Raw genomic sequence first — 23,450 nt, forward strand, 5'->3', positions numbered from 1 at the left:
GGAATTACAGGCCAGTGAGCCTAACATCAGTGGTAGAGAAATTATTGGAAAAAAATTTGAGGGACAGAATTAGTCTCCACTTGGAGAGGCAAGGATTAATCAAGGATAGTCAGCATGGCTTTGTCAGGGGGCGATCATGTCTAACCAATTTGATTGAATTTTTCGAGGGGGTGATTAGGTGTGTGGAAGAGGGTAGTGCAGTTGATGTAGTGTATATGGACTTCAGTAAGGCTTTTGACAAAGTCCCTCATGGGAGACTGGTCAAGAAGGTAAGAGCCCATGGGATCCAGGGCAATTTGGCACATTGGATCCAAAATTGGCTTAGTGGCAGGAGGCAGAGGGTGATGGTCGAAGGTTATTTTTGTGACTGGAAGCCTGTGTCCAGTGGTGTACAGCAGGATTCGGTGCTGGGTCCTTTGCTGTTTGTAGTGTACATTTATGATTTAGATATGAATGTAGGAGGTATGATCAGTAAGTTCACAGATGACACGAAAGTTGGTGGAGTGGTAAATAACGAGGAGGGAAGCCTTAGGCTACAGGACGATATAGACGGGTTGGTCAGATGGACAGAACAGTGGCAAATTGAATTTAACCCTGAAAAGTGTGAGATGATGCATTTTGGGAGGACTAACAAGGCAAGGGAATACACAATGACTGGTAGGATCCTAGGGAGGACAGAGAATCAGATGGACCTTGGTGTGCATGTACATAGATCCCTGAAGGCAGCAGGACAGGTAAATAAGGTGGTTAAAAAGGCATTTGGGATACTTGCCTTCATTAGCCGAGGCATAGAATATGAGCAGGGAGGTTATGATGGAGCCGTACAAAACGCTAGTTAGGCCACAGCTGGGATACTGTGTGCAATTCTGGTCGCTACACTATAGGAAGGATGTGATTGCATTGGAGAGGGTGCAGAGGAGATTCACCAGGATGTCACCTGGGCTGGAGCGCTTCAGCTATGAAGAGAGACTGGACAGGCTGGGGTTGTTTTCCTTAGTACAGAGAAAGCTGAAGGGGGACCTGATTGAGGTGTACAAAATTATATGGGGCATAGATAGGGTGGATAGAAAGGAACTTTTCCCCTTAGTAGAGGGGTCAATAACCAGGGGGCATAGTTTCAAGGTAAGGGGCAGGAGGTTTAGAGGGGATTTGAGGAAAAACTTCTTCACCCAGAGGGTGGTTGGAATCTGGAACTCACTGCCTGAAAGGGTGGTAGAGGCAGGAACCCTCAACATTCAAGATGAGCACTTGAAATGCCATAGCATACAAGGCTACGGACCAAGTGCTGGAAAATGGGATTAGAATAGATAGGTCTTGATGGCCGGCACAGACACGATGGGCCAAAGGGCCTGTTTCTGTGCTGTATAAATCTATGACTCTATAAACCTCCCTGCCTCGCTACCTCTCTTTACCTCCTTTAAGATACTTCTTAAAACCTACCTCTTCGACCAGGCTTTTTGTCATCTGCCCTAATTTCTCCTTAAGTGGCTCGGTGTCAAATTTTGTTTGATAATGCTCCTGCGAAGCGCCTTTGGATGTTTTGCTATATTAATGCGCTATATAAATACAAGTTGTTGTTGATATTAAAGAGCATTTTGGTGAGGTATTGGAAAAACATTAAAAGAAGATGCAAATATGTAGCTAAAACAGTGACAAGCCCACTCAAGGAGAAAGGCAAGAAAATGGGGGAAATGGAAAAAAGATGGCTGCAGATGCAGGAGGTCTAAAATGAAAACTGAAAGAGCTGAAAAAACACAGTATGTATGTCAGAGCATTTCAGTTGATTTGCCTAGTTCCAGAGCTCAAAAATAGAATACTCAGTTCACTACCGGTATCCCTCAATGGATTTACTTGTCGAACGTCTGTCTAATGCCCTCATAAAATTACAAATATTATCAGCCTCTGTTACCTTGCTGGGCAGTCCATTCCAAACATTCACCACTTTCAGTGTGAAGTAGTTTTATCTGACCTGCCGATTCACCTTCCCTCTTCTGAGCTTCATCCTAAGCCCATTGCCATGTTGAGGACTGTGTAAACTGTTTCTCAGGGTATAACGTGTCAATATCCTTAAGGATCTTGAACACCTCAGTAAGATTGCTTGTCTCTCTTAAATGTAAACAAACTCAGCTTGTTTAGTCTCTTCCCCTGGAATTTCCGCAGGGGTTATTCAAATCGGCTACTGTAGCTTTGATGGAAGATCAGCGCAATTCTTGGAGAAACTCTGCAGACCGCCGCTTCTCTAGGGTTTCCATTGACGTTATGGCAGACGATTAGGAGAACTCCCGCGGAATTGCTACTCCCATGTGTCTAAGGCCAAGTATCAGATGGGTAGCACTTTTCTGCACCATTTCCAGAATCATAATGTCCTTCCTGTGATATAATGACCAGAATTGCACACAGTACTCCAGATGGGGGCACACCTATGTCCTGTATAGGCTCAATATTACATTTTGAGATTGTTTTCTACACAACCCAAGATTCTATTTGCCATTTGCTGTGCAGTTGGTTTCAATAACCTGTCCATCAAAAACCTCAAAGCTTTTGCCGTGCTGTATCCTGTAGATTAACACCATTTAGTTTATAGTTTGAATGTTCATTCTCCTTCCCTAGTCGCATCTTATTGACACCAAATTTAATTTACCATCTTTCAGCCCAATTTCCCATTCTCCTAAATCCTTTTGTACCCGATCAATCTAGCTGATTTGTTTCAAGCCCCCCCCCACCCTTCCGTCTTTACTCCCAATTGGCTGCTCCTGTTTTGCTTCCCACTTCCTCCTCTCAAATAGTTGCTCCTGCCTCTCCCCACTTCATTCCCACAGTGCCATTCCAGCTTCTCCTCGTTTGACTCTACCTCTCCCTGTTCTGGTTCTCTTTTCCCATTCCCCTTCACATCACTCTCCCCTTTCCCCTTGATGTGCCTCAATAATTCCGAGACTCGATGTTAGCGAAACAAAACAAGGCTTTTATTAACTTAGAAAGTAACACGTAAGAGAGAGAGGTATCTTCCTTCTGGAGACTGAGGCCAGACTGAGCTAGCTTACAAAAGGGGCCAGGTATGGGCGGAGCCCTACACACACAGCACATTCCAGCACATTCCAATAAACAATACAATGAGGACTGGGGGAAGGGAAATGACACTGAAACCGACCACAGTCACAGGCAGTGATGAATGGAATATTTCATCACATTCACCCCTTCTATAGATTTAGTCTGTTCGGGGGTTTGATAGTCCTCTGCGACCGACGTGGCTGTTGTGGTGCCGCGGGTGTCGGCTGGGTGTCCCCGGTAGTCTCCTGGGTCTCTGTCGGGGGTGCCGCCAGGGTTGTTGAAGGGGTAGTTGGTGGGGGTGCCGTTGGTCGATGTTCTTCCGGGGGTGATGAAAGAGTAGTGGGTGGGTAAGAGTTGCTGTGATCGTTGTTGCTGCTATTGCTGTGGTTGTTGTCGATGCCGGCTGGGGCGACGTCTTTTATGGACACGGTGTCCTCCCTTCCGTCGGCGTGCCGGACATATGCGTATTGGGGGTTGGCGTGGAGTAGGTGTACTGGCTCCAGGAGAGGGTCCGTCTTGTGGCCCCTCACATGCCTTCGCACGAGTACCGGACCTGGGGTGGAGAGCCATGACGGCATGGATACGCCTGAGGTGGATTTCCGGGGAAAGACAAACATTCGTTCATGAGGCGTGGCATTAGTGGCCATACACAATAGCGACCGTATCGAATGGAGCACATCCGAGAGGACTTCCTGCCAGCGGGAGATAGGGAGGCCCTTGGTCCTTAGAGCTAGAGTGACTGCTTTCCATACTGTCCCGTTCTCTCGCTCCACTTGGCCGTTACCCCGGGGGTTGTAGCTGGTGGTACGGCTCGTGGCGATCCCCTTGGACAACATGTACTGGCGTAGCTCTTCACTCATGAAGGACGCCCCCCTATCCGTATGGATGTAGCTCGGCATACCGAACAGGCAGAACAGGCTGTTGAGGCATTTAATGACCGTGGCGCTGGTCATGTCTGGGCAGGGGAAGGCGAATGGGAACCGGGAGTATTCGTCCACAATGTTCAGGAAGTAAACATTGCGGTCGACGGACGGGAGGGGGCCCTTGAAATCTAAGCTGAGCCGCTCAAAGGGCCGTGTAGCTTTGATTAAGTGGGCTCTATCTGGGCGGTAGAACCGAGGCTTGCACTCAGCACAAGTGCGGCAGTTCCTGGTCAGAGACCGAACTTCCTCAATCGAGTAGGGTAAGTTACGGGACTTTATGAAGTGGAACAGCCGCGTGACCCCTGGGTGGCAGAGGTCGTTGTGGAGGGTCTGTAGCCGATCCCCGGTGGCGCTGGCACACATCCCTCGTGAGAGGGCGTCAGGGGATTCGTTAAGGGCCCCTGGCCGGTAAATGATGTCGTACTCGAAGGTGGAGAGCTCGATCCGCCACCTAAGAATCTTATCATTTTTAATCTTCCCCCTCTGTTTATTATTGAACATAAACGCTACCGACCGCTGGTCGGTAAGTAGGGTGAAGCGTTTGCCGGCTAGGTAGTGGCGCCAGTGGCGCACTGCCTCCACGATGGCTTGGGCCTCCTTTTCCACGGAGGAGTGTCTGATCTCGGGCCCTTGGAGGGTCCTCGAGAAGAAAGCTACGGGCCGCCCCGCCTGGTTGAGGGTGGCCGCCAAGGCGAAGTCAGACGCATCACTTTCCACTTGAAATGGAGTGTTCTCGTCCACTGCCTGTAGCGTGGCCCGCTCAATATCCTGCTTAATGCTTTTGAAGGCGGCGTGGGCCTCAGCAGAGAGCGGAAAAGAGGATGCTTTCAAGAGGGGGCGGGCTTTGTCGGAGTAGTTGGGGACCCATTGGGAATAATAAGAAAATAACCCCAGGCACCTTTTCAGGGCTTTGGGAGTGTTGGGCAGGGGCAGCTCCCGTAGGGGGCGCAATCGGTCGGGGTCTGGTCCGATTTCCCCATTCTCCACCACGCTGCCTAGTATGCAGAGGCGCGTGGTGTTGAAAACGCACTTGTTCTCGTTGTAGGTGAGGTTGAGTTTTTGTGCGGTTTCCAGGAACCTTTCGAGGTTCGAGTCGTGATCCTGCTGATTGTGGCCGCAGATGGTGACGTTGTCGAGGTAGGGGAAGGTTGCCTGCAAGTGGTGGTCATCGACCATGCGGTCCATCTCCCTCTGAAAAACCGAGACCCCATTCGTCACCCCAAAGGGGACTCTGAGGAATTGGTAGAGGCGTCCGTTCGCCTCGAAGGCGGTGTACGGGCGGGCCTCTGGTCTGATAGGGAGCTGGTGGTACGCTGACTTGAGGTCGATGGTGGAGAACACCCGGTATTGGGCGATTTGGTTCACCATTTCTGATATGCGGGGTAGCGGGTAGGCGTCTAGTTGGGTGTACCTGTTGATCGTTTGACTATAGTCGATCACCATCCGTTTCTTCTCGCTACCCCTTACCACTACCACTTGGGCGCGCCACGGGCTGTTGCTGCGTTCAATAATGCGCTCTTTCAGGAGCCTGTCCACCTCGGTCGCGATAAACCGCCTGTCCTCCCAGCTGTACCTCCTGCTTTTGGTCGCTATTGGCCGGCAGTTAGGGGTAAGGTTCGCGAATAGCGAAGGCGGCTTTACCTTCAGGGTAGCCAGACCGCACACTGTGAGGGGCGGCTGGGACCCACCGTACTTGAGCGTGATGCTTTGGTGGTTGCACTGGAAATCCAGGCCCAAGATCACGCTCGCACATAGGTTCTTCATGATTAATACTTTAAAATTATCGTATACAGTTCCGTTAACGCCCAATTGTACCGTGCAGTAACCCAGAATGGTCGATGTCTGGGTTTTATCAGCCATAGAGATGGTACCCTGAGCAGGGACCACCTTTAGGGAGAGTTGCTGTGCCAGTTCATGGTGGATAAAACTCTCCGTGCTTCCACTGTCAATTAAACATTTAACCCGGCACCCGTTTACCTCGATGTCCACCATTGATTTGGATAGCGGGTGCGGCCTGGTCTGGTCCACTGTGACCGATGCCACTGTAGGGCCCTGATCGATACAAGATGGCGTCCACGCTGTCTGCTCATAAGATGGCGGACCCCACGAGGTCGGGCAAGATGGCGTCCAAGATGGCCGCTCCCACGGCGCACACGCGGCGGTGGCGGGTTTTCCGGCGGTTGGTTTTCCGACGGGGTTCCCTCTGCACACCTTCCCGAAGTGCCCCTTCTTACCGCACTTAAAGCAGGTGGTGCCTTTCGCCGGGCACAGGTTTCTGGTGTGTTTTGGCTGCCCGCAGAAGTAGCAGTTGGGTCCCTGACGCGTCGCGGCTGTCGTAGGGCTTCTGGGGGGAAAGCAGGGCCCCGCCGGTGTCGGGCTGCCGGGCGGGGAAGATGCCTTCCAAGATGGCGGCGCCCTCGGTGCACACGTGGCGGCGTGGACAGCGCGGGCTGAAGAGTAGGCGTCCGAGTTTCTCTGGGCCACATCCAGGGATCGCGCGGTGTCCGCAGCCTGTTTCAGGTCCAACCCCGTTTTTTCCAGCAGTCTTTGCCGGATGTAAGTGGAGCTGAGGCCTGTGATAAAGGCATCGCGAACAAGCTCGTCAGTGTACACTGCGGCTTTTACATCTCGGCACTTGCAGTCTTTGCCAAGCATTTTCAGGGTGCTTAGGAACTCCTCCACCGATTCCCCAGGTCGCTGTGCGCGAGTAGCGAGCAGATGCCTAGCATACACCTCATTCGTAGGCTGCTGGTAATGCGCCTTTAAGATGTCGCAGGCGGCCAGGTACGTATCGGCGTCTTGGATGAGGGGGTAAACCCGGTGGCTTCCCCAATTCCGCAGAATTCCGAGTCTCATTCTCGCAGCGTCCGTAGCATCTTTGCCTGCTGCGGAATTGTCCAGGAAGAATTCCATACACTCAAACCAGTGTCCGAAGTGTGCTGATGCGTCCGGAGCATGTTGATCCAAATCCAAACGTTCGGGTTTCAGGAGTTGATCCATAGTGTTGAAAAATAAGTTAATAAAATTGATGTGCCTCAATAATTCCGAGACTCGATGTTAGCGAAACAAAACAAGGCTTTTATTAACTTAGAAAGTAACACGTAAGAGAGAGAGGTATCTTCCTTCTGGAGACTGAGGCCAGACTGAGCTAGCTTACAAAAGGGGCCAGGTATGGGCGGAGCCCTACACACACAGCACATTCCAGCACATTCCAATAAACAATACAATGAGGACTGGGGGAAGGGAAATGACACTGAAACCGACCACAGTCACAGGCAGTGATGAATGGAATATTTCATCACACCCTTATGTGCTGCTACTATTTCTCTGAGCTACTGAAGTGATTATGGGTATTGCATACTTGGGTGGGAATTCCTGTTCTCCCAAGAATATTTGCCTACAATCTGCATTGGCTGGAATCACTTCAAACAGCAGCAGCACCAGGGCAGTAGCGGCATTGATGGGAGACTAGCTTGGCCCACACCGATTTTTGTTTGTCGACATGTGGACTGACTCCCAAAATGCTGACTGCTAAATATGCAGAGTTTTGTGAGGTTGATGAAATCTAAATCCACAATGCAGTCAAAACTGCAGAATTCAATCTGGGAATATTGACTTCTCTTGAATGTAACATCTTTTATGCTCTTTCCTACAGAATCATACAGTTTGGAAGCCAGATTCTTGCCAAGATTGTAGCTGCCACAGTGATATTGTCCTGTGCAAGGTTACCCAGTGTCCGAACCCTCAGTGTGATTTCCAGAAGGTAATTATGTAGTTATGCATTTAGTTCCTTTTGACATGAATGATGAGTACCTTCATATACTCAGTAATGATAACCTAGTTTGTTGATGTTTTGAATGACATTTTGCAGATTTGTAAGAACATGCATTACTTATTAGAAATATATTTTATACATGAATACTGTAATTGCGTTTTATTTACAATCATCTATGTTTTTTATATGCGACCCGAAAATCCACTCGCTTAAGGGAAATGGAGCAGGAGCCACTGATCTCCACTCCTAACTTTACCAGAGTACCTGGGGTTAGGGCAGGGTCACTTCATTACCATCACTTTGTTGGGTGCTAGTGACAGTATGGTTGCATCTTGGGCACCCATTAGAGGAAGAGGATGTGAAATGATGCACTGACGAGCTGCTTGAAGGCCAGCTGGGGGTATTGGCACTGAAGATTTGAAAACATTTGGCCAATCAGGGTGTGCCAGCAGTTTTTGGGAGTGTCCAGTCGAACCCCAGGAAGGCCACCCTTCCACTCCTAAGGTAATGTGTAAGGTAGGTTCTTCCTGGGGTCCAGATCCTTGGGTGGTAGGCAGCTGGGAGCTCAGGAAATTCCCAGCATGAGAAAGCTCCCACCCCCCAACCATCCAACCACCACTTACTCTGTCAGGCGGCATGTCTGGACCAGAGGGGAGTTTCACCTGCCTCAGGCCCTGTGCAAATTAGTAGCCATGTATCATCTGGGAAAAGAACTGGCATTTTGGCCTCGATTTGGGGCAGGATAGCCAATAAAAATCCAGGCCAGAGTCTTGCCAGTTATGACGCACAGGATAGATGGTCATGGCAGTGGCAATGATGACAAAATTATCTTTCCATTTAAACTGCTTGTTTCACATGGATAAAGTAGATGCAGTGTTTGTGTTGTGCCATGCAATCGCCCGCATGGAATTCCCTGTACATAAGGTGAAAATCCATGCTGGCGAGAAACTAGTATTTATTCAGCAGAGCAAAGCTGCCAAATAAGTGAACTGAAACAGTGCCTTGAGGCGAAACAAGACACAGTGTGTTACTGCCCTCGCTGACATACATGAAAAATATAGAATTGAGCTCTTCATGTGTGGTATTGAGAACAAGGCGTGGTTGGCAGGTATACATTTTATTTTTCGAATAAAAATGCATTCACTACAAGGGACTGCCTGTGCTCTTTCTATTTTATATCACAAGATCTTTACCATTCAGACTATCTTAATTCATCCATCCAAAACAACACTAACACTTCCCCACTGCTGAATCTGATTGTTTCATAAACGATCCCAGGGTTTTTTCCTCCACCACTCTGCCTGGAGTCCATTCCAAGTGTTGCTCAGTCTCTGCGTGAGGAAACAACTCCTGGTACTAGCCCCAAAGTTACCCCAAAGTTATCTTTTACTAGTTTGAACCTGTGTCCCGTTGTCCTCCTCTCACTGTTTATCTTAAAGTACCAGTCCAGATTAACCTTTCCACATCATTTTATATCTTATATACCTCAGTGGTTTCAGAGTGGTTAGAAATGGGTAGTATGTTCACTGTGTACACTAATGATTTGGATATTGGACTAGACAGGTGGCCAAATTTGTAGATGATACTACAATAGGAGTCACAGTAAATAATTCTAAGGACCATCAAATTTTTCACAATTGCTGGGTTTCCAAGGGTTGTGGAAGCTATTGGCCCGTATTTTCCGATCACAGGCCTCCCGCAGGCGGAGGCCTGCGATTTGGAAAAATCTGCGCCCTTACCTGAGGGCTCCCGGGACGCGCACAGTTCCGATGCTGGGCCTCTCCAAACTGCAAGTGCGCAGGGCCCACGTATCCCAGAGGCGCAGGTAGTTCGCAGCGTCCCTGGGATCACGATGGGGAGCCAATCACAGAAGGGAAGCTCCCTTCATACATTTGACAGGAAGACCTGTCAAATATATGAATGGAGATCAATGAAAAAACATAGTAAAACTTTAAATAATTTTTTTTTTAAATCACAGTTTTAAAATGACTTGAAGTTACAATAAATTTAATTTTTTGAAAAAAATAATTAAAGTATTTTACGGGGCTAATAATAAATTTACTTTTTTTTAAAGTATTTTAAAATGATAAATCAGTGAACAAAATTTTTTAAACTTTTTTTCTACTCTTATCCTGGTAAAAGCAGGCCTTACGCCTGCTTTTAACAGGCGTAAGAATTGTAAGGGTTTTCTGCAGGTGGAGGGTCTCCAAAAAGCGGAACTATCCGCCCGCAGAGGCCCTTCTCCAGGGTAGCCGGAGGATCTGTCGAGAGGATTCTTGACAGATCGGAAATGTCGGTTTTCAACGCATGCACAGTGTATGCCTGAAACCGGCATTTCCGATGTCCCTACGGGTGGGTACACAGCGGGTACTCACTTGTAGGGATCGGAATATCCGGCCCAATGATTGCACCAATGTGACATCATGTGGCCCAAAGGTAAACCTCCATATTTATATGAACCTCTGAATGTACTGGCCATCTGCATTGACAGGCAAAGCTTCTTTCATGTGAATCACAACATGCTCGGAGCTGTTGTGATGCTTTTATACTTTGCCAGTTCAGTGCCTCGGCTCTATTCCAACAGCAGAGGCAGGAGCAGCACGGCTGTTGGGTGACAAGAGATACCCCCTATTATGATTGACTTATGGTGCTTTACTTATAAGACCACCAGTGTTGCAGAGGAGCTCTACAATGAAGCACACATGAAGATAAGGTTAAGAATTGAGCAAACTGTTGGGATGGTCAAAGAAAGATTCTGTGTCTGGATAAGTCTGGGAGTGCCTTGTAGTATGCACCCAGCACCGTCTTACGAATTGTAGTAGCATGTTGTGTGCTTCACAACTTTGTCAGTAGGAAAGTTCTGATGGTAGATGTACCAGACAATGCCAGAGAGCCCGATGATGACACTGCTGATGCTAAAGATCTGGCCCAGATGCAGTGACAACGACTGCTAGCAACTGAGAGCCAGACTCATTATTATTTGGAAGTACAGCCCATCAAAGAGCTGACATTCCTCAACAAACTCTCAATGGTCTAAGTAAAATCCTTGCTCCTTACAGTTGACAATCACATCCTCAGCCTCAATATCAGCACATTACCTGTTCCCCACTGTCTTACAAGAAAACCAAACATCAAGCAGCCTTTACATCAAATCTTCTATTCTTCTTAGGCAGTCCCTCGGATCCGAGGATGACTTGTTTCCACACTAAAAATGAGTTCTCAGGTGACTGATGAGTCCAATGCAGGACCTACAGTCTCTGTCACAGGTGGGGCAGACGGTGGTTGAAGGGGCGGGTGGGTGGGGTGCTTGGGTTGACGTGCGCTCCTTCCGCTGTTTGCGCTTAGCTTCCGCTTGCTCCCGGTGAAGAGACTCGAGGTGTTCGGCGCCTTCCCGCATGCTTCTCCTCCACTTTGTGCGGTCTTGAGCCAGGGATTCCCAGGTGTCGGTGGGGATGTTGCACTTTTTCAAGGAGGCTTTGAGGGTGTCCTTGAAGCGTTTCCTCTGTCCACCTGGGGCTCTCTTGCCGTGTCGGAGCTCCGAGTAGAGCGCTTGTTTTGGGAGTCTCGCATCGGGCATGCGGATGATGTGACCTGTCCATCGGAGCTGATCGAGCATGGTCAAAGCTTCGATGCTGGGGATGTTGCCTGAGCGAGAACACTGATATTGGTACGCCTATCCTGCCAATGGATTTGCAGGATCTTGCATAGGCAGCGTTGGTGGTACCTCTCCAGTGTTTTGAGGTGCCTGCTGTATATGGTCCATGTCTCTGAAGCATACAGGAGGGCGGGTATCACTACTGCTCTGTAGACCATGAGCTTGGTGCTGGGTTTGAGGTCCTGGTCTTCAAACACTCTCTTCCTCAGGCGACCGAAGGCTGCACTGGCACACTGAAGGCGATGTTGGACTTCATCATTGACGTCTGCCCTTGTTGACAGTAGGCTCCTGAGGTATGGAAACTGGTCCACATTGTCCAAGGCCTTGTCATGGATTTTGTTAATCGAGGAGCAGTACTGTGTGGCGGGGGCAAGTTGGTAGAGGACCTTTGTCTTATGGATGTTTAGTGTAAGGCCCATACTCAGTGAAGGTGTTGATGATGGTTTGGAGTTCGGTCTCAAGAGTGTGCGCAGACGCAAGCGTCGTCTGCATACTGTAATTCAATGACAGAGGATGGGATGACCTTGGATCTGGACTGGAGGCAACGGAGGTTGCAGTGAATTATTGGAACTATTTATAGAAACATTATTTTTCTTTGTCACTGTGCACACCCTTTCTGACCAAACAAGCATTTTTCTGCTGTTTCTACCACTTCTGCCTGCTAAGTGAGGGTGTGGGGTCTAAGATGTAGATGGTTGTTGCAAAACACTCTGCACCACTTGGAATGGAGGTGGGCCTTCTCTCGGGCTCCTCAAGTCCTAGGATGGACACCGGACAGGCTGACTCTTTGTCATGGGCTGCTTGGTATCCTGGCTTTGAAAAGATGAAGACTTATGTAGGGAGTTGATGAAGTGCTCCTCTGTGCTGCAGCCGTGAGAAGAAGCAGCTTCTGAGGCATTTGCGCACCAGCTGTTCTACTGGTAGTGGGAACAGGATTTTGGTTATCGGGGATCGGCAGGAGAACGGACCTCACAGAATCAGAAATATCCTTCAAACTCAAAGAGAGAGAGTCAACTGAATATCCTCCAGTCCCTCTGAGATACTGCCCTGCATACTTTGCAATCCAGTTATCACGGTCCTCTCCAAATGGTTTCCCCTTGCCCCCCACCCCCACCCAAGATTCACACTCCTTCATTCAGAGCCTCCACATTGTGTTGACTGACCCGCCTGGATCTCTCATGAAGCGGGGTAAGATTTATAGGTGCTCCTGCAATAAAGTAAAACCGTTGGACGTTGACGTACAGCATGGCAGTGGACTCTGCTGTTATCCCAGCTATCTGCCGCACATCTTCGGCGAGGTGATGCAGAAACTCCATATGTGTCTAATGCTATTCTCCCATCCTTCTCTTTATGGCGAGACCACTGCTTTGCAGCCAGTCTGCCTCCACTGGACGACATCAGGCACCACTTCCACATCCTCTAGCTTCCTTGTGCTCTGTGTCTAACTGTATGGCAGGTCCTTGTCTACACTATCTGAACCCCCTTCAGTGGGTGTATCTGAGCTGCTGAGTACAAGGGAGATGGTAAATGACAGGGTGAGTGGTCGCCAGTGTTGATAGAGGTAGAGGGGACTACAGTGTCTTGCTTTTCAACAATGTTCTCAGCTGTTTCCTGGTTTGCAGTCTCTGGAGGAAAAGACGGGACTGTTAACTTTTTTCCCACTTGAGCAACATTCTATCTTAATCAGCTACTTTGTGGCAGCTGGTGGAGAGATTAAAGAATGCATAGAAACATTAATTAATTAAAGGTATACACAAAGGGCTAGAAATTCGGTGCCGTAGCGCCTCCTGCTATCGCCTCCGGGGGCGATAACGGGGTGCTAACGTTTTACCGCCTGGGCACGGCGATGTTACCGCTGCCCACGAAATAACCCCTGTCACCACGCCCGCCTGCGGCCGGAGATCCTGACGTCATCCGGCCACGTACCGCCCCGGACCTGAAATTAATTTCCGCCCTCTGAATCATCGCTGGGCGAAAACAACGGCAGCTTCAGGGGACATGCTTCGGGCAACCGGCCGCTTCGGGGGCAATGCTTAAAGGCGAGGTGGCCGAGAGAAGTAAAAAAAAAAGTTACCTTTTTTGATCTGTTTTTTTTCGCGGGTTCCTGCCCGGGATCGATCGGCCCGGCACTCTGGGTGAGTGCCGGGCTGATCACATGGTTTTGCCGCTCCCTTGATGGTCCAGGAAGGTAACCTTTCTTTGCCCTTCCCTTTAAGGGAGGGAAGAAGCCTTCCAATGCGGCAGCGCTGCACGGCCCAGTGTACAGCACTGCAGAACTCACCGCCCTACCTGCTGCCGATCGCGCTGCAAGAGGGAAGTGGAGTGCTTGATTTAGCGCGCCCCCTCCCTCTTGGAGCGAGAAAACTGAATTTTTTTTAAAGTTAGAAAAACATAGCGCCTGGCACTAATTTTCCAAACTTTTAAAAGTTAAACGGGGCAATACCCAATTTCACCCTCAAAGACTCCTACATCTCCATTCCCAACTGCCTGGCCAGAGGTGAAGCCAATGGTTGTGATTGTTTCCTCTTCATGTGATTTGTGTACTTTCTCTCCTAGTGGTCTGGCAGTTTCTGGCATTCCTGCAAAAGGAAAAGCATCATATTAATTTGCTGCAGGTTTCAGATCCTGCAATCACAATCTGTCGGGGCTCTTGGAATGGAGGGTAGTAATGATAGGTGGAAGGGAGCAAGGACCTAGGATGAGAGAGTTCAGTGTGCTAGAATTGAGATAAGTGCTGCCAAGTGACTTTGCTTCTGGGAATAGGAACATGCTGCAATGTGACACCCCAGAGGGCATTGCTGGACTATTGTGCCAGAGAATACCCACTTTGCTCTCTGTTACTCAGTTAGCTACCCTGATATTCATCTAACAACACTCTTACCATTGCTAACTTTGTGAGTTAAACTTCATCTGACACTGTAAGGGGGTCCTTGGAGTTAGGGAAGTTCCACCCACAGCCACAGCCACCTCATTCCACATAGCCCATAGTGCTGCATGCGATGGCTTCCTCCCTAGGTCTCCAACAATGGCATCCCTCATTCTCTAAGTTGTGACAGAAGCATCTCCACATCAACCTCAGATAAGTTAGATGTTCACTTTTTTCCCCTCTGCTGCAGTAGCCATATCACTTCTTCATGTAAGAACCCACTCAGCCTTTAAATGACAGTGTTGTGGTCTTGCTCTGCCTCCTTCCTGAACATTTTAAAAGACAGCAGAGCAGGCTTTCAGTGTTGTCATACGACTGATTTGGTATATTTGTGCCAAAACACTACATGACAAAAAACACCCTTCAGCCAATTTCCTTTAATGTTGTGCAGTACAGATCTTATAATCTTTTGCCTCAAATTGGTCCCATAATGGGAACCACCAATGGCTCACTTGTAATCCTCAGTATTAGATCCTTACAGTAAGTAGTTCAAAATGCTGTCTCTCGACACAACCCACATTTGGAAGGACAGAATTTGTAATTGTAACACTTGATCGACTTTTACATGGCCAACATTATGTTTTACTGACATCCTAGTGACAGCATTGGAAAGTACTTTGTGACACTCCCCATGTTATCCCATTGCTTTGCATGTCACATCCTTTGCTTATTAGGAATAGCAAATCTTATCTAGAATGTGTAATAAAAGCACCGTAAAAAGAAAATTAAAAAGCTGTTGCTGAAGATATCATTAGTGTTAAACAACCTTTGTCCTTTAATTGTATAAGTTATTCTTGTAGCAGCATTCTATTTTTGGATTTTATGTAAAATATTTTATAACTCTTGTTTTGTTCTTCCCATTATAAGGGGGAATTCTTCAAAATAAGTCCAAATAATTGCTGCCCTGTGTGTGCCTTGAGGACCCATAACTTCTGTGAATATGAAGGACAGATTCATGGGGTAAGTGGCTTGTGATTTTCAGATGTGTTCACCGTGAATCAAAAATCAAGTTGAATAGCAGAACACTTTTAAAATGTGTGTTACACTTAATATTATTCTATTTGTGTCCACTCATAACCTGCTTGCCAACAAGTGGAAACAATCTATCGCTGTTTACCTTATCATAACCATTCATAATCTTGAAGACAATTTTGGATCACCCTTTAACATTGTCAGCTCTTATGTAAAAAGCCCTAAGTTCTCAAGACTCCCTTTATAACAGTAACTCATTGTCGATGGTAGCATTCATCAATAACAACAACTTGCATTCATATAGAGAATTTTACATTTGAGGCATTGTGGGACTGGGAACCAATGTAGGCCAGCGAGCACAGGGATGATAGGTGAGCAGAATTTGGTGCATGTTATGATATGGGCAGCAGAGTTTTGGATGAGCTGATGCTTATGGAGGGTGATGGATGGGAGAGCATTGTAATAATCAAATCTGGAGATGACAAAAGCATGGGTGAGGGTTTCAGCAACAGTGGGCTAAGACAGGTGCTGAGGCAGGCAATGTTAGAGGTGGAAGTAGGTGGTCTTTTTGATGAAGAGGATATGTGGCCTGAAGCTCAGCTCAGGACCGAATAGCATTGCACACAATCTGGTTCAATCTGAGCGAGTGGTCGAGGATGGGGATCGAATTGATCGTGAAGGAATGGAGTTTTTGGTGGGGACCAAAGACAAAGGATACGGAATTCTCAAATTTTATCTGGAGGAAATTGTGGCTCACCCAAGACTGGCTGTCAGACAAGCAGTCTGAAAACAGCTACAATGGAGGGGTTGATAGAGTTGGTGGAAAGGTTGAGCTGGGTGTTGACCTTATGTCTGTGAATGATGTCACCAAGGGGCAGCATGTAGATTCTAGCAGATCTACACTGCACCTTTTCAGTTGCTTTTATATTTTTCTTTCAATGGAGTAAAAATTAAAGAAAGACATGCATTTATATAGCGCCTTTCATGACCTCAGGTTGTCCCAAAGTGCTTTACAGCTTTACTGTTTTAATGTAGGAAACACAGCAGCCAGTTTGCGCATAGCAAGGTCCCACATACAGCAATGAGATCATGACCAGATAATCTGTTTTAGCGATACTGGTTGACCGATAAATATTGGCCTATCCCGGGAGAACTCCCCTGCTGTTCTACGAAATAGCGCCATGGGATCTTTTGCGCCCACCTGAGAGGGCAGATGGGGCCCCGGATTCAAAAGCCTAGATTTTCAGTGTGCCGTGAGGCGGGCTTTTAGGCGTGCGGGGGGCAAAAATCCCGAATTCGGGGGTCCCGACACCATCCCGCCCAAAACCCGCCTCCACGTAAGTTTCAAAGGAGGCGGGTACCCGCCCCGCACTGGGACCCGCCGACCCGAGGCGGGAAGGGATTAGTGCCAATTAACTGCCTGTTAACAGGTAGTTAACAGGCAGTTTTTAGCCTAATCCCTATTTTGAGGGGTGTCGTGTGGGATTCCCGACGGCTCCAAACCACGCCAGGTTAGAGGAGTCGGGCCGTCAGGTTGAAGGACTTGGAGGGGTCGCGATGTCGGTGTTCAGGTGAGTGATGGGTGCATGAGTGCAAAGGTAAGTGTGTTTGGTGTGTCTAAAGTGTGTAAAGAAGTTTTACTTACCTGTACTTACCTTAACAGCCTTTCTTCCTCTAGGTGTCGGGAGTCCATCACTCAGCCGGCACTGAAAGCAGAATGGCTGCGATCTGTCAAAAGTGACAGCCTGCAGCTTTCAGTGCCGGTGAGAGTTCTAACTGAGTCTGCGTAGAAGGACTCAGGTTAGAAGTCAGACTGTCAGTGTTTGACAGCTTCAAACAGCTGTGAAACACTGATATTTCATCTGTCAGCACGTCTTGACAGATGAAATTTCAGTCTGTGACGTCACCTGTTGCCGGGTGGCCCTTTATTGGCCTGCTGAGCCCGCTGGGTGGGCTCAACAAGGTCAATCAAGGGAAAATCGCGTGGATTGGCCGGACGTCGATGGAGGCGGGACTAAAACCCGAAAGTTGTAGTCCCGCCTCCTTCCCGACTGCTGAATGAAAATCCAGCCCAATGTCTCATCTGAAAGGCAGTACCTCTGACAGTGCAGTACTCCCTCAGTACTGCACTGGTGTAGGTCTAGATTTTGTCCTTTCCTTTTATTCACGAGCTGATAGCTTCTGCTGCAGTTTGCAGCCTCCCCCATCTGGTGGGCACCTGAGATGCACCCACTAGTGGCGCTAGGGCCCACCAGGATTAGTTCAAAGAGGGAATCTTCCCTTTAACCCCTAAAAACATGGCAGGGTCAGCAATGGAAGATTCCAGTGGGCCAATCCTGGCACTTTCTTAGGATCAAAGGGCTGCGGATTTTCAGCCCCAAAGTCACCAGTTATATGATAAATAAGAGAACCGTCTCATATTCACTTGCAATAGCTCAATAAAAGGCAAGCAACAACCACTATGGTAAACAGAACACATACCATAAATAAAGATGTAAATGTTGCAGACTGGTGGATTGCAGGAAGTAAATCACAATAAGGAATTACGCAGCAATGTAACTCCTTGCTGTGTAACTCCTTAGAAAATACTGATCCGTAACATGTATTCTACTCACACCATATTACTTTACTTTTTGGTTAGTTTGTTGTCATTTTTTGACACACTTATCTCTTAAATATGGAGTGAAACAGGTGAGCTACATTCTGTGCTGTCACATTCATGACATAACAAACTCGAGCATTGTAGGCATTTCACAGCTACATCATGTGCTGCCACGTGACTTTAACACGTCTTCGAAAAATGTGTTATGGTGGTTGCTTATGGGAAGCGAAAACCACTGAGTGTAAATCACGGCTTTGGGCTCCACTCATTGTAAAATTATCTTGAATGACAAAACCCCTGAAATGAACATCAAAATGACGAGAGAAGAGGCTACTGCTGGAGCATGGCCATCTGAGAGTTTCACTGTACTAGAAAAGCACAGGACTTTAACAGGAACTCCAACTTAAAAGCACAAGTATCAGCGAGTGTTGTTTCAAACAAATGGATACCACGTATTATAATTTGGAGGTAATGGTGGTGTTTGTTTTCTGCTTTTTTTTTGCAGCATGAGACAGAGTGGATGACCACAAGGTGTACCGTTTGCTCCTGCACCAACAAGGAGGTTGAATGTGGCTCAAAATATTGTCCCCCCATTTCCTGTGGGAGAGAAGAAACCGTGTACACCCCAGATGGAGACTGCTGTCCAAAATGTGTCAAGGCTGGAAGTAAGACATCAAATTTGATTGCTTTCTTTGTGTTTCTGTTGTGGTGGGTTAAATGTCACGTTGTTATGTTTGTTTCACCTTTGACTTCATTTTCTGTTCTTGATTCATGAGTAAAAGAGAAGTATCATTAACAAATGAGGGATTGATGCATGAAAATTGATCCAAAGAATAGAAACTTTGCGATCCTCTATATGATCTTTTCTTTGTGTGCTTTAAGAACTTGGCTCAGTTCATAGCATTCTTGCCTCTGAGTTGGATGGTTGTCAATTCAAACCCGACTCCAGAACTTGAGCATATAATCTAGACTCAGTGCAGTACTGAGGGAGTGATGCATTGTTGGAAGTACCACCTTCTGGATGAGACATTAAAGCGAGGCCCTGTATGCCTGTTCAGATGGACATAAAGGATTCCATTGTATGACTTAAAGGACAGGGAGGTTCTCCAGGTGTCGTAGCCAACATTCATTTCTCAACCAACACCATGAAAAACAGATTAACTGGTCATTCAACTCATTTGCTGTTTGTGGGACCTTGCAGTGTGCAAATTAGCTGCTGCATTCACCTACATCACACCAAGATTATGGTCCAGCAATTCATTGATTGTGAAACCTTATTGGGATGTCCTAAGCACAGAAGATGTTATTTAAATGCAAGTTCTTTCTTATTCAAGCTTTAATTCTTTTTAGATGGAAATGTGTTTATGTACAGTCAGAATGATGGGGCTAAAGCAAATCTCACACATTAATTTTCCATGTTGCTCATTTATTTGTATCAATTGCCTTTATGAACAGAATCGTGCTTATTTGAGGGAAGAACATACAGGGATGGTGAAGACTGGAAATTGACGGGATGTTCAAAGTGTGTCTGCAGTAATGGTGAGGCGCAGTGCTACGCTGCAGAGTGTCAGCCAGTGTACTGTAAGAAGGTGAGCAGCATATTATTGTACTGTACTTAAGTAACTAATATGTTTGTGTAAATAATGACAAGTAGTTACTAGTCACCAATTAGACATTCTGGGACCGATTTTCAACTTCCAGCTGCCCATTTCTCACCTGCAAAACAGGCAGCTGGCAGTAGGCAGAGACTGCTTACACATGATTTTGGTGTATAGGATGCTGCTGATTTCCTGTCCTCCCACAACTGGCAAGCTGCAGCGTGTTGCCCGTTTGGCACCTGCCGCTCACTAGCAGCACTTGAATGAGGCCTGAACCTGGAAATGACCCCCACCCAACACACTGGATTTGGGCGGACATTTCGGGCGGGAGTCAAAGATTGCCCCTCTTATTCTGAACTAGTTCCATTTATATCCTATCTTGTTCTGGGTCTTCTGTTAACAGTTTAAATGGCACAATCACTGAATCACCTCCAAACTCTGCAAAATTGTGGTCTCTGGAGTCTGACACCTAGAAGGTAATTAGAGGAGAGAACCAGCAATAAAATGAATTGTGCATTGTGTCTGCTGCTTTTTATCAGGAAGGGACTTTTCAGAATGCAGTAAGCTAGGGCATCTGAAAATGGCTTCACAAAGGCTCTAATTTGCACAGACCATTGAAAGGTTTCATTGTATTTAGCAGATTTTAAATTGGCAATCAAAGATGATTAGCCTGGAGTGAGAAGAGGGAAAACATGCAGCAAGTCTTAGCCATGCTTGCTTGTAATCGCGCAGTATAGACTGTCTGATTTTTAAAATACAGCTGCTTATATTTTTCTGTCAGTTATATTTTTAACAAATTTTTAAATACATTTGCAAAGCATTTATAAATTCCTTAAAATCTAACGCACAGACAAAAATATCGGAGAATCTTTAAAACTGAACAAATTACATTTGTGTTGCACTCCTCACTTGCAGAGAGACGTCTCAAGAGCATTTTACACGATGGTGGATAAGGAATAGCAGGAAGAGAGGTGTTATGAGGGGATGAAAGCACGTTAAAAGAGGAGGAGGGCCTTTAGGAGGTTTTTAAAGGTAGGGAGGGAGGTGGCGTGGTGGATGGCTGAGGCATGGAGTTCCAGAGGATGTGGCTGAAGAAGCGGCCACCAAAGATGGAGTGGAAGGAGTGGGAACAAGAATTATACATACAGGGACATACAGTTGGAGGAGATTATGGAAATAGGGAGAGGCAAAGCCATGGAGGGATTTGAAGGTGGGTACTAGGATCTTGAAGTTGATTCTATGGTGCACAGGGAGCCAGTGAAGCCCAGCGTTCTGGGTGGCTTGTGGCTTATAGAGAATGGAGGTGAGAAGGCCCACAAGCAGATGACTGGAGAAATCTAACCTTGAGTTGATAAAAGCTTGGATTAAGGTTTCAGTGGCAGAGAGGGAGTGGTAGGGACAGAGGTGGGTGATGTTTTGGAGGCGAAAGAAAGTGGTATTAGTGACTGATCAGATGCTAAGGAGAAAACTGGGCTCGGGGTCAAGCAATACAATCAAGAGTTTGTACCTGTCAGCTCAGCCTGAGGTGGCAGCTTGGAATCAAGGCCGGAGGTGCATAGATGTGTTTTAGGGAGCAGAAGGTGATGGCTTTAGTTTTGCCAACATTAAGCCAGAGGGAATGATGGCTCACAAAAACTGGTTAAAGATAGCTTTAGGTCCTGGCTTCCATCACAATGTCATGGGATATGTGAATTTGTACTTGATACCACTTGAATAAAATATATTTCCTTGCTATGTACAACATAACATAGGGGTCGATTTTCAGTGTGCCGTGAGGCGGGCTTTTAGGCGTGCGAGGGGGCAAAAATCCCAAATTCGGGGGTCCCGACACCATCCCGCCCAAAACCCGCCTCCACGTAAATTTCAAAGGAGGCGGGTACCCGCCCCGCACTGGGACCCGCCGACCCGAGGCGGGAAGGGATTAGTGCCAATTAACTGCCTGTTAACAAGTAGTTAACAGGCAGTTTTTAGCCTAATCCCTATTTTGAAGGGTGTCGTGTGGGATTCCCGATGGCTCCAAACCACACCAAGTTAGAGCAGGTGGGCCGTCGGGTTGAAGGACTTGGAGGGGTCGCGATGTCGGTGTTCAGGTGAGTGATGGGTGCATGAGTGCAAAGGTAAGTGTGTTTGGTGTGTCTAAAGTGTATAAAGAAGTTTAAATTACCTGTACTTACCTTTACAGCCTTCCTTCCTCTAGGCTTTGGGAGTCCCATCATTCAGCCAACATAGAAAGCAGAATGGCCGCGAGCGGTCAAAAGTGACAGCCTTCAGCTTTCAGTGTCGGTGAGAGTTCTAACTGAGTCTGCGTAGAAGGACTCAGGTTAGAAGTCAGACTGTCAGTGTTTGACAGCTTCAAACAGCTGTGAAACACTGATATTTCATCTGTCAAAAGGTCTTGACAGATGAAATTTCAGTCTGTGATGTCACCTGTTGCTGGGTGGCCCTTAATTGGCCTGCTGAGCCCGCTGGGCGGGATCAACAAGGTCAATCAAGGGAAAATCGCGTGGATTGGCCGCATCTCGATGGAGGCGGGACTAAAACCCGAAAGTTGTAGTCCCGCCTCCTTCCCGACTTCTAAATGAAAATCGAGCCCATAGTATATTTCCCTTGTTAGACAACCACAACAACTTGTATTTATATAGCACCTTTAACGTAGTAAAATGTCCCAAGGCGCTTCACAGGAGTATTTTAAGACAAGAAATTTGACACCGAGCTACACAAGGAGAAATTAGGGCGGGTGACCAAAAGCTTGGTCAAAGAGGTAGGTTTTAAGGAGTGTCTTAAAAGAGGAAAGAGAGGTAGAGGTGGAGAGGTTTAGGCAGGGAATGCCAGAGCTTAGGGCCTAGGCAGTTGAAAGCATGGCCACCAATGGTTGAACGATTATAATCAGGGATGCTTAAGAGGCCAGAATTAGAGGAGCGCAGATATCTCGGGGGCAGGGGGGGGGTGTTGAGGGGCTGGAGAAGATTGCAGAGATAGGGAGGGGCAAGGTCATGGAGCGATTTGAAAACAAGGATGAGAATTTTGAAATCGAGGCATTGCTTAACCGGGAGCCAGTGTAGCTCAGCGAGCACAGAGATGATGGGTGAACAGGACTTGATGCGAGTTAGGACATGGAGAGCCGAGTTTTGGATGACCTCAAGTTTACGTAGGGTAGCATGTGGGAGGCCAGCCAGGAGTGCGTTGGAATAGTCAAGTCTAGAGGTAACAAAGGCATGGATGAGGGTTTCAGCAGCAGATGAGCTGAGGCAAGGGTGGAGACTGGTGATGCTACGGAGGTGGAAATAGGTGGTCTTAGTTATGCCACGGATATGTGGTCAGAAGCTCATTTCAGGGTCAAATATGACACCAAGGTTGCGAACAGTGTGATTCAGCCTCAAACAGATGTTAGGGAGAGAGATGGAGTCAATGGCTAGGGACTGGAGTTTGTGGCAGGGACCGAAAGCAATGGCTTCGGTCTTCCCAATATTTAATTGGAGAAAATTTCTGCTCATCCAGAACTGGATGTCGGACAAGCAGTCTGACAATTTAGAGGCCGTAGAGGGGTTGCGAGAAGTGGTAGTGAGGTGGAGCTGGGTGTCATCAGCATACAGCGTACAGAGCAATATAAATTGATTAAAGAATTCTGCAAACAAAACTGACCTTTATTAATACAATAGCAAAATACTGCGGATGCTGGAAATCTGAAATAACAACAGAAAATGCTGGAAGGACTCAGCAGGCCAGGCAGCATCCGTGGAGAGAGAAACAGAGTTAACGTTTCAGGTCTGGGACACTTCATCAGAACTGGAAAAAGCTGGAGATGTAACAGATATTAAGCAGGTGCAGAGACAGGGGGGCGGTTAGGAGGGGAGGAAGGAATTGAAAGAACATACTGTGCTTTTGTAAGAGGCAGGAAAGATAAAATGTTGCAAATGGGAATGACAAAATCATACAGCATGAAAAATGGGG

The 23,450-nt window shown here is 47.3% G+C and overlaps 1 protein-coding gene across 1 annotated transcript in view; it reads left to right on the forward strand.

The window, feature by feature from the left end:
• The window catches only part of fras1 (Fraser extracellular matrix complex subunit 1), a 747,542-nt gene that overhangs the window by 279,780 nt on the left and 444,312 nt on the right, over positions 1–23,450 (forward strand). Inside the window, exons 3-6 of the mRNA XM_085963231.1 lie at positions 7,627–7,734; positions 15,195–15,287; positions 18,407–18,566; positions 19,357–19,490. Coding sequence (XP_085819357.1) covers positions 7,627–7,734; positions 15,195–15,287; positions 18,407–18,566; positions 19,357–19,490 — 495 coding nt within the window. The remainder of the gene's footprint in view (positions 1–7,626; positions 7,735–15,194; positions 15,288–18,406; positions 18,567–19,356; positions 19,491–23,450) is intronic.

Source organism: Somniosus microcephalus, chromosome 2 (genome assembly GCF_052327205.1).
Source record: "Somniosus microcephalus isolate GS21.2 chromosome 2, FLI_Smic_1.0, whole genome shotgun sequence".
NCBI lineage: Eukaryota > Metazoa > Chordata > Chondrichthyes > Squaliformes > Somniosidae > Somniosus > Somniosus microcephalus.